The sequence below is a fragment of the Balaenoptera musculus genome, chromosome 14, assembly GCF_009873245.2.
Source record: "Balaenoptera musculus isolate JJ_BM4_2016_0621 chromosome 14, mBalMus1.pri.v3, whole genome shotgun sequence".
NCBI lineage: Eukaryota > Metazoa > Chordata > Mammalia > Artiodactyla > Balaenopteridae > Balaenoptera > Balaenoptera musculus.
This window is the reverse complement of record NC_045798.1, coordinates 5,539,678-5,554,541: the sequence shown is the minus strand read 5'-3', so window position 1 is coordinate 5,554,541 and position 14,864 is coordinate 5,539,678. Positions and strand designations below refer to the sequence as shown.

The window sequence follows — 14,864 nt, the reverse complement described above, 5'->3', positions numbered from 1 at the left end:
TGTATATTTTACGACAATTAAAACAAACCATGCAAAGCACTTTGAGCAACCCCTGCCCAGCAGGTGTTAAATACCATGTCCTTGCTCCTGATGAGTCTTTGTTCTGCTCTAGCATCTTTATTTTTCAAAAATTTTAAAAATATTTATTTGGCTGTGCAGGGTCTTAGTTGCAGCACACGGGATCCTTTAGTTGCAGCATGTGAACTCTTAGTTGCGGCATATGGGATCTAGTTCCCCGACCAGGGATGGAACCCCGGCCCCCTACATTGGGAGCTCAGAGCCTTAGCCACTGGACCACCAGGGAAGTCCCTACCCTAGCATCTTTGATCTTGCTAAAAATCCCACCCCTCTGGTGCCTTTCTCACACCCACTCCCATCACTGCTCCTGGGCATCCAGGGAACTTCTATTGCTTCCAGGCCATGCTGGAAGTTACAGGGGGAGCTGTTTAGGGTGCTTTCTGCATAAACACTCTAGGATGCCATGCTTCCCGGGGGTCTCCCCACCCTCTGGGGCCCTACCTTAAAGTGAACTCCAGCCCCTTCTGTTCTCCATTTTTACATGCTCATCAGGGCTCTGCAGCCTCCCTGGGCTCAGCCCTTAATCTACTGTCCTTCATTCATTCACTCAGTTGACCACTATTTATTGGACATTCCCCTTGCCCTCAGCACTGTTCTTGACACCAGCCATTTGGTGAACAAGACAGGGGCAGTGGAAGAGACCAGCAGTCAAGACGTTTCTTCCTGTACACATGATGCCAGTAGTAACTGTTATGCAGAAAAATTAAGTGGGGAAAGGGGACAGAGAGAGATGGGGTACTTGAGGTCCTGGGTCCCCAGAAAGGTTGTCAGAAACAGGCGCCCTTCTTTCCATCACTGGTCCAGATATCCAGGAACGGTATCATTCTTGATTTCCTATATAAGTGAGTTTGATCGCTTTTTAATTTAATTTTATTTAATTTATTTATTTTTGGCTGCATTGGGTCTTCGTCGCTGCGCGGGCTTTCTCTAGTTGTGGCGAGCGGGGGCTACTCTTTGTTGCGGTTTGCGGCCTTCTCATTTGTGGCTTCTCGTTGCGGAGGCTTCTTGTTGCGGAGCACGGGCTCTAGGCACACAGGCTTCAGTAGTTGTGGCACACGGGCTCAGCAGTTGTGGCTCGCAGGCTCTAGAGCGCAGGCTCAGTAGTTGTGGCGCAAGGACTTAGTTGCTCCGCGGCATGTGGGATCTTCCTGGACCAGGGCTCGAACCAGTGTCCCCTGCATTGGCAGGCGGATTCTTAACCACTGCACCACCAGGGAAGCCCCGATCGCTTTTTTGAGAGGCTCCCCTGCCCCACCATTTACGGATGGCGGAGACGTGATTGAGTCGATTCTGTTCCCTGGAGAGAATGCCAGCGACGGTTCAGGTAACCGTGAGCATTTGCATTGGAAAACGAAGACAGTTCCTCTTGGCAAAGAACATCTCAACTAGTGAGTCACGATGGGGATCGCCGCCCGCGGGTTGGAAACGTTGGAGGTGCAAAGGATACGGGGTCTTTTAAAGCCTCTCCGAGTTGGGGGAGGTGGGGAAATCTCTCTGCTTAGTGCCCCCCTTGCCCCCGCCCGCTCCGCAGTCTTTCTTCCGCTGCTCAGGCCAGGCCCGCAGTGCCAGCAACAGCCACGAGATGGCAATGTCGCTCTATGCTTGTTGCCCGGCGGGCGCGTGGGCTGAGCTGGAGCAGAGCGGGGGGCGGGGAAGGGCGCCAGAGGGCCCGCGTTGGGGGCGGCTGCCTGGTGGGTAGGCGGTGGTGGGACCTCGGGGAGCCTAGCCCGGAGGAGAGGGCCTTGGGCCGGGGGCCGAGGCTGGCTCCTAGCTGGATCTGCCTCCCCACATTTACAGAACGTAGGGCAGGACCATTCCTGGCCTCAGTTTCCCCATCTGTACACAAGGGGAGAGTTTGAACTGTGTAATTCTTATGATCCTGCCCCAAGCTCTGAGGCCAGCAGGCTGGGGGTGAGATTCCGGGATTTGCTGGGTGGGGGGATGGGGTGGGAGGCCTGGGATCTCCTAGGTCGCTACTGGCAGTCCCTCCTGCCTTGCCTGAGCACCTTCAGGATCCAGGAAGGCCTTTTCTGCTCAGAATAACCCCTGAAATACTCCCATTAGATAGAGACTCAGGGGCCTGATTAATATGCAGAAATTCTCACCCAACTGCGGGATAGGCTGAGGCAGGGCTGGAGTTCTCATCTCTACTGATGTATGAGCTCAGAGAGGGTTAGGTGCTTGTCCAAAGTCACACAGCCCAGGCGTAGAAAAGCCACCTTCAAAACCAGATCCTTCTCAGCCTCTGGTTCCACCATCATCAGCGTGGATCAGGGAGTGGGGGAACCGTGTCTACCTCAGCTCCCGAACAGCAGGACTTAGAACAATACGTGAGCGGGGCTCCAGAGGGAGTGGGCTGTGTGGAGGAGTCTATTTTAGGTGGTGTGGTCTGGGAAGGCCTTTCTGAGGAGGCGACATTTGAGCTGAGATCTGAAGGGAGAAGAAGCCGCGGCGGGAAGACCCGGGAAGGCTGGGCCAAGAGTAGGAGACAGCAAGAGCAAAGGCTAGAGGTGGGAAGAGGGCGAGCCCAGGAACCTCCGGGAGGCGGGGCCGGCTGGGGTGCAGACGTGGGCCGGGTGGCTCTGTGGGGTGCGACGGGGTGGTCCTGAGTGGGCGGAGGCAGGCGATCACTGTCTGCCGTCACCGGATACCATATGACCCTTGGCCTGGGGACTCACTGGACCCATTCAACCCCTCCCCATGCACCCCTGCTAGAAAACGACTTCTTCTCCTTGGCCACAGCCCCTCCCCCAACCCTGCTGCCTAGTCAAGATGCCTGGGGCATCTTGACATAGACACCGTGGGTCACTCCTGCTTTGTGCCCCTGCGGTGGCTGTCCCTCGAGGTCCCTTGAGTTTGGGTTTTCCCCTCTTCTGAGCTAGAACTCGCCCCTACCATCACCCCACACGGGCCTGGCACACAGTAGGTGCTCCACTCAGCAAATACTTATGAATGAGTAAGTGGGAAAGAGAAGAGGTGGCTTTGGCAGCTGGGCACGCAGGATCCCAAGAAAGGCCTGGCAGCATCTCAGGGGAGACGGTCACAGAGAGGGGACAGGCGGGCCCCGTGCAAGGCCACCCCAGGCCCAAGGAGACCGCCCACCGTCCAGCCTGTCATGTGGCTCTCCCTGCATCCCAGGCTCTGAGCCCAAAGGGGGCTCAGCCAGGGCATGGGTTCCTTGCATAGGGAGTCTATTAGCTGCATGGGGAAAATCCCTTTATGTCTCGCGATCAACCTCAGGTGGGCCTGAGACTGGCCACCTGCCCCTAGCTCTTTCTTCGTTCTTTTATCTAGCAAGAGCTGAGTACCGCCTCTGCTAATGAGCTTGTCTGTGCTAATGAAGCAGATGCCCTGTCTGCGCCCCCCCTCGCCCCCCAATCTCTCCTTGCCAGCTGGGAGGTGCAGAGGATTGTTCTGATGTGCGTGCTGGGCCCACAGAGGAAAACTAGATACATAATAATAATGACCATCATGATGAGAATGATAATGTGGACAGCGGATCCCTTTACATGAGCTCTTACTTCATAGGTCAGGGGCTTTAGATACGTGTTCTAGGACACCAGGCAGATGCTGCAATGGCTTCCATTTCTCAGATGGGGAGACGGAGGCTGGGGAGGTTAAATGACTCCCTCCAGGGCACAGCTAGAGTGGCAGAGCCGGGATTCTCTGCCAACACTCCATGACTCTGAAGTCTTCCCCAAATTTGTCTTTGCATCACTCTCCGTACACTGCCTTATTGACTGTTTGCAAAGAGTTTGACCCACTTTTTTCACGGAAAACCGAGACTCTGGAGCCAGTGGCTGTTGTGATGGGGCTGGGGGCAGAGCAAAGACTCCGACGCAGGTGGACCCCTCCCCCCGCCAGGCCCCCGCTCTTCCGGCTGTGGGGCAACTTTCAAGGCATCTGAGGCCTGCGGGCGGTGTCCGCACGTGCGCCCAGCATGCTTCATCCATTTTGTTTCGCCCCCGTGGCCTAGCCCGGGTTGGGGGTTGGGACGCCCGGGGGAGCGGTGGGGGGGGGGAATCTAGGACTTCCGGAAAACGGGTACTGTGGCCCCCGCCGAGGCCCTGCCCCCGGGCTGGAGGAATCCGACCACCCGGTCCCCATCCCCGCCTCCGCTACACCCCCGCGCGGTCGCTGTTTGACCCCGCGCCGGGAACTCGTTCCGGGGACCGCTCTGGCCCGCGCCCCTCCCTCCGCGCGCTCTTAGGGCCTGCGAGAAATGGGCAGGCGTGGCCTCTCGCTCGGGTAAAGAAGGGCCCCCGAGGGTCTCCGCTTCTCGCCACCCGTGGGGCGCCATGCCTGAGGCGCCATCGGTCTCGCTCAGGACCCCTGACCGCGCCCAGCCGGCGCACCCAGCCCCGATCCTAGGGCTCTGTAGGAACTCCTCAGGTAGCCCCCGACTCCCGGAGGCCACCCCTGCCCTCCCCTCCCCACAGGCACCCCCAAGCTGTGCCAGATGTATCCCAGGACCTCTGGGCTGCGCTCCGTCTCCCGGTCCCCGTCCCCCGCAGACACCGACCCTCCAGACGCCGCTGCCCCATTCCGAGGACCCTCCCCGTCTCCCTCATCCCGCGACCTTGGGAACTCCCGCCTACGGCCCGAACGCGCCCGGATCTGTCCGCACTTTGCCCAGTAGGCCATCCGTCCGGCCGCCCCTGTCCCCGCCAACGCCCTGACCACCCCCGCAGGGCTCCCCAGGCCTCTGCGGCCAGGCGCCCTCCCCCGGGGACGCCGGGAAGTGGCACGTCCCGCCGCCTATCGCCGGGCGGCCGCCTGGTGCCCCGTCTCCCGGCGGCGGGCCCCTCCCCCGGCCTCCCCGGCCCCTCCCCCCGCCCGCCTCGCCTCCCTCCTCCCCGGCGCTCGCGCGCTCGCTCACTCTCTCGCCGGCTCGAGGGGCGGCCAGCAGCTGGCGCGGGCAGAGGCGGCGGCGGCGGCGCGACCGGGATGGGACGGGCGCCCGGGCGCGGGAGCCGCGGCGGCGGCGGCGGCGGCGGGGGCCGAGCAAGTCGGGCCAAGTGCGGGGCCGCCGGCCAGGGCGCCAGGCGCTGAGCCCCCGCGGCCCCCGGCTCCCCGGCCGCGCACGGCCGAGCCCGAGAGAGCGCGCTGAGGCGCAGCCCGGGAAGCGCCGCCAGCGCCGGCCGCCTGCGACTGGGGAAGAGCGGCGCCCTGGGAGCGAGCCATGACCGGCGCCCGAGCGTAGCCGCGGGGGCCGCTCCCGGGAGCCGCGGGCCGGGCCCACCGCGCGCCGAGGACCATGCCGCCCCCGGGCCGGGCGCCGCCGCTCGGGCTCCTGCTGGCGCTGACGGCGCTCCGGTGCCCAGGTAACGCGCGTCCCCGGTCCCCATCCCCGACCCCTGCCGCCGCGCATAAAGTTGGCTCCCGCACGGGGCGGCCACCTCCTTCTCAAGTCCCCGGTAGCTGGCGTCTCCCGGACTTGCACAGATCTGGGGAGACTCTGGGAACCCAGGGGTCTCCAGCCCGTACCCCTTTGCCCAACGCGAGAGCCCGCCCGCCTTCCTCCCCAAACCCCCAGCTCCCCTGCGGATCCGTTCAGGGCGCAAGGGGGGCAACCGGCCGGGTGCGCTCAGCCTCACCAGGCGGGTTCCAGGAACCGAGTCCCCTCCCCGCCCCGCCTTGGGGCAGCGTCCCCCCAGGACGCGGTTCCCGCGGCGGTTTTGCGGTGGCAGGGAGTCGGTGGGCCCCTTCTGCCGGTTTCCTGATGCCCGCGGACGCACCGCCGGCTTTCCCAGGACACCTGCGGGGCCCCACCTTGAGGTCGTCTCGGTCGGAGCCGTCTGGCTGGTCCGCAGCCCCTCCCCACCCTCCTGCTTTTACATCCCCGCGGAAGGTGCCCCCTCCCCAGGTGGCCTCCCCTTGGCTGCTGCGTAGCCCGCTGATCGCCTCCTGCAAACGCGGGCTGCCCCAGCGCCCCGACCCTAGGGCGGCCAGGCAGTTCAGGGCGCGCAGGGCCGCCTGGAACGTGGTGCTGGCCAGAGCCATTGCTTGGGTACCGTGGAGCCGGGCTCCCCGCTGGCACCGGCGCAGCTGTCGCCGAAGCCTAGTGAGTGGGAAAGGCAAAATAGTCAGGTATTTTGGGTCTCCGCTGGAGTTTGGAAAGCTTTCTACCACCTTGGTGTGGCTACATGTTGGTCCTAGAGGACGTGTATCCTAAAATGCCAGTTCCTCCCCTCCTCCCACCCCAAGCCGCGGAGAAAATTCTAAAGGCTCAGAGGAACCGGGAACAGTCACCAGCAACATTCACGTGCATTTGGAGAGCTCGGTTCTCCAAACCTGTTAACATCAGGACCCGTGATTTGGGAGCAGGTAGCTGTTGCTTGAGAAGATTCTTCTCATCTTCTTAATAAACAAACCACACAGCCACCCAGAACGTAGCAGCAAAATACAACTGTAACTTTTCAGCTTTAACTGTCTTGGAGGGTTGCAGTTAGTAGCAAACCTTGTATGCCAACTTAATGTGTGATGTATTTGCTTGGAAAAAGTAAATATTGTTTTCCTTCGAGATGCCCTTAAGTGACCCAAAATATTTAATAAAACCTTCCACTCGGAGAAAGCCTTTTGTCAGAGACATCCATGGGCATTCAGCTTTGGCTCAATTTAGAGAGCGGTGTTGGGCTTGACGTGGATGAATCTTTAATCTGCTTGGCTAATAAGCAGCTCTGATAGCTGTTTTGCTCTCCGCGTTGCTGGGGTCGAGGCTGTTTCCTCTTAGCTGAAGCCCTGGAGCCTGTTGCCCAAAGTGCACAGTCCCTCGGACCGGAAAATCGCAGTTTTGTCTTGATTTTGTCCCTGCACGGGGGGGGGTCAGTGCTCCTAAGTGAATATCAGAAATCTCTCAGAGAAGCTGCCTGCCTAGTGCTGTGTTAAGGGAACATGTTGAACCCTCCGTTTCCCCCTTCCCTAGCAACAGAAGAGCTTGTGCCTGGCTCTGGGCGGCCCAGTCCTGGTTGGGAAGGTATGCCACCCCGGAAACCTGGTGCTGGCCCAGCTCCCGAGTCTCCCTGGAGGGGGGGGGTCTCAGCTGGGCAGCTCATTCTGGCAGGTGCTGCTAGAGCAGAGTCCCCAGTGCCATCGCCAGGTCCTTGCGAGCACATGTAAGCCTTTCACCGGTCCCCACCAGGGACACAAAGAGACGACAGTTTGATAACTCTATATTTAGCACCAGTTAGGAGAGCTGGGGGAAAAAAAAAACAGGGCTGAAATTCCTGAAAGGTACTTAACTGCCTGCCGTTGGTTGAAAGGTTCGGAGGAATTAGCTAGAGCATCCTTCAGAGCTGGTTGGATTTTCTGGATAATTTCTGGCATGATTTCCCGACCACGTTTGGCTGAGGCTCCCGGAGAGGGGCTGGAAGAGTTCAGAGGCGAGGAAGGACGCGCTCTCTCCCCCATCACACACAAGGACTGTCTGCTTTGTGCCCCCTCCCCCCTCCCGCGTGGGTAGCTGCCATGGTAAAGAGTGTGGTGGGTGTATTTCTTTCAGCCTTGCAAGCGCTTAAACATATGGAACTGTACTTGGTAAGAGTCAGCACAAATCCCCCAGCTTAGTGACTAGGGGGCCCCTATTATTCAAGCCACTTTTGTGCCTGCTATGGCTTTGCAAATTAGCGGCTCTGTTACTGTCCCTGCTGGGGAAAATGGACGCGCCTTGCTCCATTGACCCATTATGCTCAAGGTCTGTAAAGTCAGGGTGGGCGGAGAGCCCCCGACAGAGGGTCCTTGTGAGTGGCAGAGCCTGCTAGTTGGAGGGAGGGGGGAGACTTTGGCTTCAAGGCAGAGACGCTCTTAGCCGTGCCTGGCACCTTGGCGTGGTGTGTGGTATATTTCTTTCTCGTTACAACAGTGATGTGTGTGTGGGGTGCCCATGGGTGGTGTTTCTTTTCAGAGAGGTGGCACTGGGGTTGGCGGGGAGCCGTGTACTAATGCTGTCGCCTCCCCCCGGGTGATTTAATGGCCGGACCATGGAGGTTCCCAGAGTAAATCATTTCGTCCCTGCCCCGCCCCCGCCCTGGATGCAGGGAACTTGGGAGGCATCAGGCTTCTGCATGAGCTGCGATGCTTGAAGCCAGTAATGAGCGTGGTGGTTGCCATGGTCCAAGGGAGCACAAGAAACCCCTCGCTTGTGGGTGGGTGTGAAGTCAGGGAGGGTGGCCTCTGGGTCGGCAAAGCCCTTGCAGCGGCTTTGTGCCCCCTGCGTTGTGTGCGGATGGGCACCTCCTTTCTTCTCTTCTGGCTCAGAAATTGAATGGGGATGGAGAGGGTGCATTTCCCTTCGAAGCGATGGGATTCAGCAGATGCTTCGCCTCCCATCACCGTGGGGAGACGGAGGCACCCTGGCACGAGAGGCAGCATCATGGGGTGGTCATGGTACCACCACCTCTTCCCCAGAGTAAATGAGTGGACTTGGAGAGCAAGAAGTGTCTTAAAGCATCTCCTCCAACAGCTCCCCCTGCAGGTGGCGGAGGAGACTCGGGCATGGGAAGTGACTCGGCTCAGGGTCACACCGTGAATTGGTGTCAGACTGGGGCTTGTGGCTCCCACAATTTCTGTTTTTTAAAAACTCCTTGCCCAGGACTTTCTCACCCTACACAGTGGAGCCTTTCTGGTCAAGGAGTTCTACTGTCTGGTCCTTTAGAGGACTGTGACTTCATTTAAGGAGCCCAAGGTCAAGAGACAGACAGCCGCTGGGGGTGGCTAAAATAGCAAACGTCAACTCAGAGAGGCAGGTAGCAAATCATCACGATGATGATGATGATGATGATGATGGTGATGTGATGGTGATGATGGTGACAATGATGGTGATGGTGATGATGATGATGGTGGTGATGGCGATGATGATGGTGGTGATGGTGATGGTGGTGATGGTGATGGTGATGGTGGTGGTGATGGTGATGATGATGATGATGATGGTGATGATTATGGTGGTGATGGTGATGGGATGATGATGATGATGTTGATGATGATCATGATGATGATGATGGTGATGATTATGGTGATGATGGTGATGGGATGGTGATGGTGATGGTGATGATGATGGTGGTGATGGTGATGATGATGTTGATGATGATCATGATGATGATGATGATGATGGTGATGATTATGGTGATGATGGTGATGATGATGGTGATGTGATGATGATGGTGATGATGGTGATGGGATGATGGGGTGATGATGGACACGCATGCTTCTGAAGTCGCTCCCTGTGTTGTGGGCACCATCGCAGGCATTTCCTCATATGAACGGGGTGAAATACTCACCACTCTGGCAAATGGACACCCTCAGTATTCACAGTTTACAGATGAGGATATTGAGGTCCCGAGATGCCAAGTAACTTGCCTGAGGTCACACAGGGTCAGGATTCCAGCCCAGGCGCTGGTCTGTGCCTCACGCACCACCTCACACAGCCAGATTCCCCTCCACAGCCTCGCGCAGAACTGTGTGGACAGACTCCTGGACAAGCCAGACTGACATTCCAAGGTGGTGGGTGGTTACCGAGTCCCCTTCACTTCCTTTCTGCTCTCTCTCTGCAACAGATACACCTATTAATGCGAGCTAAGGTTTCCAGCCATAGAAATCAAACAGATTGGAGTCAGCTCTGCAGGCAACTAGGAATCCTTTGAGTTCTGTGCCCTCGAGGGATTAGACGGTTACGTTAAAGGGTGAGACTTTGACAGGCAGACACCCCCCTCCTTTCCATTTGGTCTCCTGCGCTGGTTCTCCCACGTCAGTGAGGCTCAGAATCAAAAGCAACACTGCAACTAACCCTGATCTACATGTACTGTGCGTTCTAAGCCCTTTGCTGATTTTACTTCGTTGAGTCCTCAGTGGCTCCCGTGGGGTACGGACTTCTGTTTGCCCCATTTTACAGATGAGGAAACTGAGGCCCAGAGAGGTGCCATGACCTGTCAAGGTCACACAGCCACAAAGGGATGGGCCGTGGATGTGAACCCACAGTGTAACCGTCTCAGAGTCAGGGCTCTTTGCTGCTGCCTTCTCTACGTTTGTAGGCACTGAGTTTTGTGGGCAGCTTATGGATTCTGAGACTAATTTGGGCCCAGGGACGTGTTTCAAGTTGGGGGCAGAGCTGGGTCTTTTTTGAGAAACCGTTTTGGGGAATTTTGTCCCCTCTAAAGTCAGCTTGGAGTCCAGGGGTGCATCAGCAAGGAGGGGTTTGGTGTTTTTTTTGGTCCCAAATATTGTTTTATTAACACTTGATGTTTTCTAGGATTTAAAAGTTTATTTTTTAATTATTTTTGGAAATTTATTTATTTATTTTTGGCTGCATTGCGTCTTTGTTGCTGCGTGCGGGCTTTCTCTAGTGCGGCGATCGGGGGCTACTCTTCTTTGCAGTGCACGGGCTTCTCGTTGCAGTGGCTTCTCGTCGCGGAGCTTGGGCTCTAGGCACGCGCGCTTCAGTAGTTGCAGCACGCAGGCTCAGTAGTTGTGGCTTGCGGGCTCTAGAGCGCAGGCTCAGTAGTTGTGGTGCACGGACTTAGTTGCTCTGCAGCATGTGGGATCTTCCTGGACCAGGGCTCGAACCAGTGTCCCCTGCTTTGGCAGGCGGATTCTTAACCACTGCGCCACCAGGGAAGCCCCAGTAGTACGTAACTTTTTTTAATTTAAATTTAAATTTTTAAATTGAAGTATAGTTGATTTACAGTGTTGTGTTAGTTTCACATGTACAGCAAAGTTATACCATATATGTATATGGTGTATATATGTATATTCTTTTTCAGATTCTTTTCCCTTACAGGTTATTACAAAATATTGAGTATAGTTCCCTCTGCTATACAGTAGGTCCTTGTTGGTTATCTACTTTATGTATAGTAGTGTGTATCTGCTAATCCCAAACTCCTAATTTATCCCTCCCCTTCACCCCATTCCCCTTTAGTAACCACAAGTTTGTTTGCTATGTCTGTGGGTCTATTTCTGTTTTATAAATAAGTTCATTTGTATCATTTTTTAAAAGATTCCACATATAAATGATATCATATGATATTTGTCTTTCTCTGTCTGGCTTGCTTCACTTAGTATGATCATCTCTAGGTCCATCCAGGGCTTGGCGTTTTGGGAAATTGAGCCGATGTGGAAGGCTGCTGGCTGCCTTTGGGACATGTCTGGCTTGAGGGCTTCTCAGCTGCCAACATTTAAAAAGTGGGAGATGTCAATATCACCATCCAGGTTTCTGGCTTATCTTGAGAAATTGGGAGATCTGATCTAACCCCTTCTAGCCCCTTGGCCTCTCCAAGACTCAGTTTCCCCATCTGTAGAATGGGCCCTGCCACAGTCCATCCAGGCAGCTATAACAAAGTACCACAGGCTGGGTAGATTATAAACAACAGACATTTATTTCTTACAGTTCTGGAGGCTGGGAAGTCCAAGATCATGGCGCCAGCATGGTTACATTCTGATGAGAACCCTCTTCCTGGTTCATAGATGCCCGTCTTCTCATTGTGTCCTCACTCGGTGGAAGGGATGAGGGAGCTCTCTGGGGCCTCTTTTATAAAGGCACTGATCCCATCATGAGACTCCATCCTCATGACCTAATCATCTCCCAAAGGCCCCACCTCCTAACATCATCACATTGGGGGTCGCCTTTCCACTTATGAATTTTGGAGGGACACAAGCATTCAGTCTACAGCAGGCCCTGACCCACTGCTGATCTCATCACAAGGTTGGGAGACACCAGCAGGGTGACGACGGGGGTGAGAGGGGTGCTGTCCTGCGGGGCCTGCGGTGTCTCAGGAGGGAGGACAGGCAGGAAGGGAGGGGCTGATGAGGTCTTCTCTGCATCAGTCAGACCTGTGAAGAGAAGGATAATGGCCCCTCCGCTGCCTACCAAGTGGTTTCTCACTTCAGGATTTCCCTGGATTCTTCCCTCTCACCCAGGGAGAGGTTAAGGGCTCCAATGTATTCCCAGATGGGAGCACCGAGATTCAGAGGAGCTCAGGGACTTGCTCAAGGCAACACAGGCCATAAGTAGCAGGGCGGGGTCTCCTCCCCAAAGTCTCTGACTCCTGTCTTCCCTGCCCCTAAGGCACCTCCTTGTCCTGGAGTTTTGCTTCAGTTTCCCCGCCCTCAGTCTTAGGTGCCTGTGACCTTAGGGGCTTGCATTATAGGGCAAGTTTGGTGTGACAGAGCGAGGGATAAGAAGCCAGCAAATACATAAGCAGGAAAGTCTCAGACAGTAACTTACACTCTTCATACTCAATACAAAGCAATCTGATGGGGAGGGTCTAGGTGATCCAGGAAGACTTCTTGGAGAAGGTGGCCTTTATCTTATTTGAGACCTAAATGTGATCAGACCAGAGCCAGCCCAGAGAAGGGTGTCCCAGGCAGGAGGAATTCGAGTCTTTGCAAGGTTCTTTGCACAGTGCCTGGCACACAGCATGTGATCAAGAGGTCCCAGCTCACTCACTCGCTCACTCATTCATTCATTCATTCATTCAACAGGCATGTATTAATCAGCGCTCAGCACTAGGGACACAGCAGGGAACAGAAGAGACGTATCCCCCATTCTGAGGAGCTGTCATTCTGGCAGAGTGAGACAATAATAAAACAGTGGACAAACAAATACATAATTTAATGTCAGGGGGTGATAGCGCTACCGGGAGAAATAAAGCAGGGTCACTTGTTGTCACTTTTATTCTCCATCTGGGTGCTTGTTTTGCATCTTCCTGGAAACTCAGGGGCAGGATGGACCCCTGGTGCCCCATCTCTGCGAAGGGAAGGCGGGAAAGGAGCCCAGGTTCTTTGGAGTGGAATTCCATCATCTTCTCTTGTTCATCTCGCCTGGGGCCGCAGTCGGTGTGCGCAGAACTCCCCCCCGCCCCCCGCCCCCGACATGTGACTCCTGAACTGATCAATACCGTCTCCTTATGTTTCGGTCCCAAAATAGTTACATAAAAAAATCAATAGAGTCCAGTTGGATTTGCTGTATTTTATTACTGAGGGGGATGGAGCGTCTAGAATTGCCCGGCGCTTCTGAGCCCGGCTGTTTTGCGGTGTTAACCTAAATTAACCTGTTGGGGGACCTAACTCACCATGGCTGCGCTTCGGAGCCCAGGATTCAGCGCCTCGGAAGGGTGACTCAGTAAATACTGCATCTCTGATGTCTGCTTTGTGCTTGGAATGCTTCCCACCAGGGCTCTTAGTGCATCGGAGCAAATGGACACATAAAAATACTGCTGTGGCTGCAGCCCCGGCTCGCGGGGCTGACTCTGTGGGCCTGCCGGAGGGTCCTGGTTTTCTTCCCAGAACTCTGGAGTGCCGGACTGGCCCCGCCCGGTCTCCTGGCTCTCAGAATCCGTGGCTCCCTTTGTTTGCCCGCTTCTCTCCGTGCTGTGTACTTGTCGATGGGTTTGTATCCTTGGTTTGCTGTGTTCCTCTGCGTTTGTGCCATCTGCTGCCGCAGGCTCTCCCGGGTGAGCTGGTGGGGCCAGGTGAGCGGGGATGGGAGCCCCGGGGCAGAGGGCTGAGGGTGCTGTGGCAAGTGAAGCCGTGGCCCGGTGGGAGGGGACCTTGTTCTCCTGCAGTCCGCTCCGAAGACAGCACGGGGAGAGGAAGGGGCGGGGCATGGTGTAGATGGAAAATGTTGTTTTGCTAGGAAAAAGGTGTTTCTAGGGTGGCAGTGCAGCGGAACTTTCCAGGCCAGTGGAGAGCCGCTGGCTGCCTGTGGGCCATATCTGGTCTGCAGGCTTCTCTTGTTAGTTACCGGCATCTAAAAAGTGGGAGATGTCAGTATCCAGGTTTCTGGCTTCTCTCAACAAATTGGAAGATCTGGGAGTGCTGGTGTGGCTCCTTGATCTCTCTGAGACTCAGTTTCCCCATCTGTAAAACGGACCCTACATCCCCTGCTGCTGATCTTCGAAACCTCATCCCACTCTGCTTCCTTCCTTCATTCTGCGTTAGTTCATTGACACGTGTTTTCTTGTGCACCTGTGCTGTGACAGGCATTGTACTTGGAGCTGGTGATACAGCAGGAACAAGACAGGCAAAGGCCCCTGTCCTTGTGGGGTTAGCGTTAAGGTGCAGGGAGATAGAGACTGAAATAGCTAAATAACTAAAATATACTGTTTATTAAGTGGTCATAAGTGCTTTGGAGGAACATGAAGCGGGGGAGCAGACAGGGAGTGCTGGGGAGGGATGTTCTGCCATTTTAAATAGCAGGTGTCACTCAGAAAGGTGACATTTGAGCAAAGACCTAAAGAGGTGAGGGAGCCAGCCAGGGGGCTATCGGAGAGAAGAGCGTTCCAAGCAGAGGGAATAGCCAGTGCAAAGGCCCTGAGGTGGGAAGGTGCTTGGCAGGTTCACGGTCAGAAAGGAGACCAGTGAGGCTGGACTGAGTAGTAGATGAGGTTAGGGACCAGAGCCTGATAAGGACTGTGGCTTTTGCTCTGCGTGAGGTGGGAGCCATTGGCAGGCTTGAGCAGAGGAGATGGTGCTCTCACTCATGGGAGCAGAAGCAGGGAGAGCCCCACGGGGCTACTCAGTAGTCCAGGCAGGGATGATGGTGGCTTGGGTCAGAGTGGCAGCTGGAGAGGAGGTGAGAAGTGGTGATATTTGGGGTGTAGTTTGAAAGTTGCGCTGTGGGGTTTGCTGATTGATAGATTCGTTCAATAAATATTCATCGGGAGCCAACTATATGCCTACTCCTGTATTGATTTGGGGGCCAAATCAATATTTGTTAGTGGTGGAATTAGCAAACAGAACTTATACCTGTGAGTTGGGCTTTTGCCTTTTATGTGCTCTTCCCAACAGCTCTGGGG

The 14,864-nt window shown here is 55.8% G+C and overlaps 2 protein-coding genes across 2 annotated transcripts in view; both read left to right on the top strand.

Moving 5' to 3' along the window:
- The first annotated feature begins 4,376 nt into the window (after positions 1-4,376).
- Positions 4,377-5,264, top strand: LOC118880028 (proline-rich protein 2-like). Its single transcript, XM_036823383.1, has 3 exons — positions 4,377-4,470; positions 4,518-4,687; positions 4,770-5,264. The coding sequence occupies exons 1-3, from the start codon at positions 4,377-4,379 to the stop codon at positions 5,262-5,264; spliced, it is 759 nt and encodes a 252-aa protein (XP_036679278.1).
- Positions 5,265-5,335: 71 nt separating this feature from the next.
- TMEM132B (transmembrane protein 132B) overlaps positions 5,336-14,864 on the top strand; it is a 373,207-nt gene continuing 363,678 nt past the window's right edge. The window contains exon 1 of the mRNA XM_036823382.1: positions 5,336-5,402. Coding sequence (XP_036679277.1) covers positions 5,336-5,402 — 67 coding nt within the window. The remainder of the gene's footprint in view (positions 5,403-14,864) is intronic.

Coding starts and splice junctions, on each gene's coding strand:
- LOC118880028 (XM_036823383.1), top strand. CDS start 4,377: ATGCCTGAGGCGCCATCGGTCTCGCTCAGGACCCCTGACCGCGCCCAG. Junction 4,471..4,517: donor GCTCTGTAGGAACTCCTCAG/GTAGCCCCCGAC, acceptor CCCTCCCCACAG/GCACCCCCAAGCTGTGCCAG. Junction 4,688..4,769: donor CCCGCCTACGGCCCGAACGC/GCCCGGATCTGT, acceptor CCACCCCCGCAG/GGCTCCCCAGGCCTCTGCGG.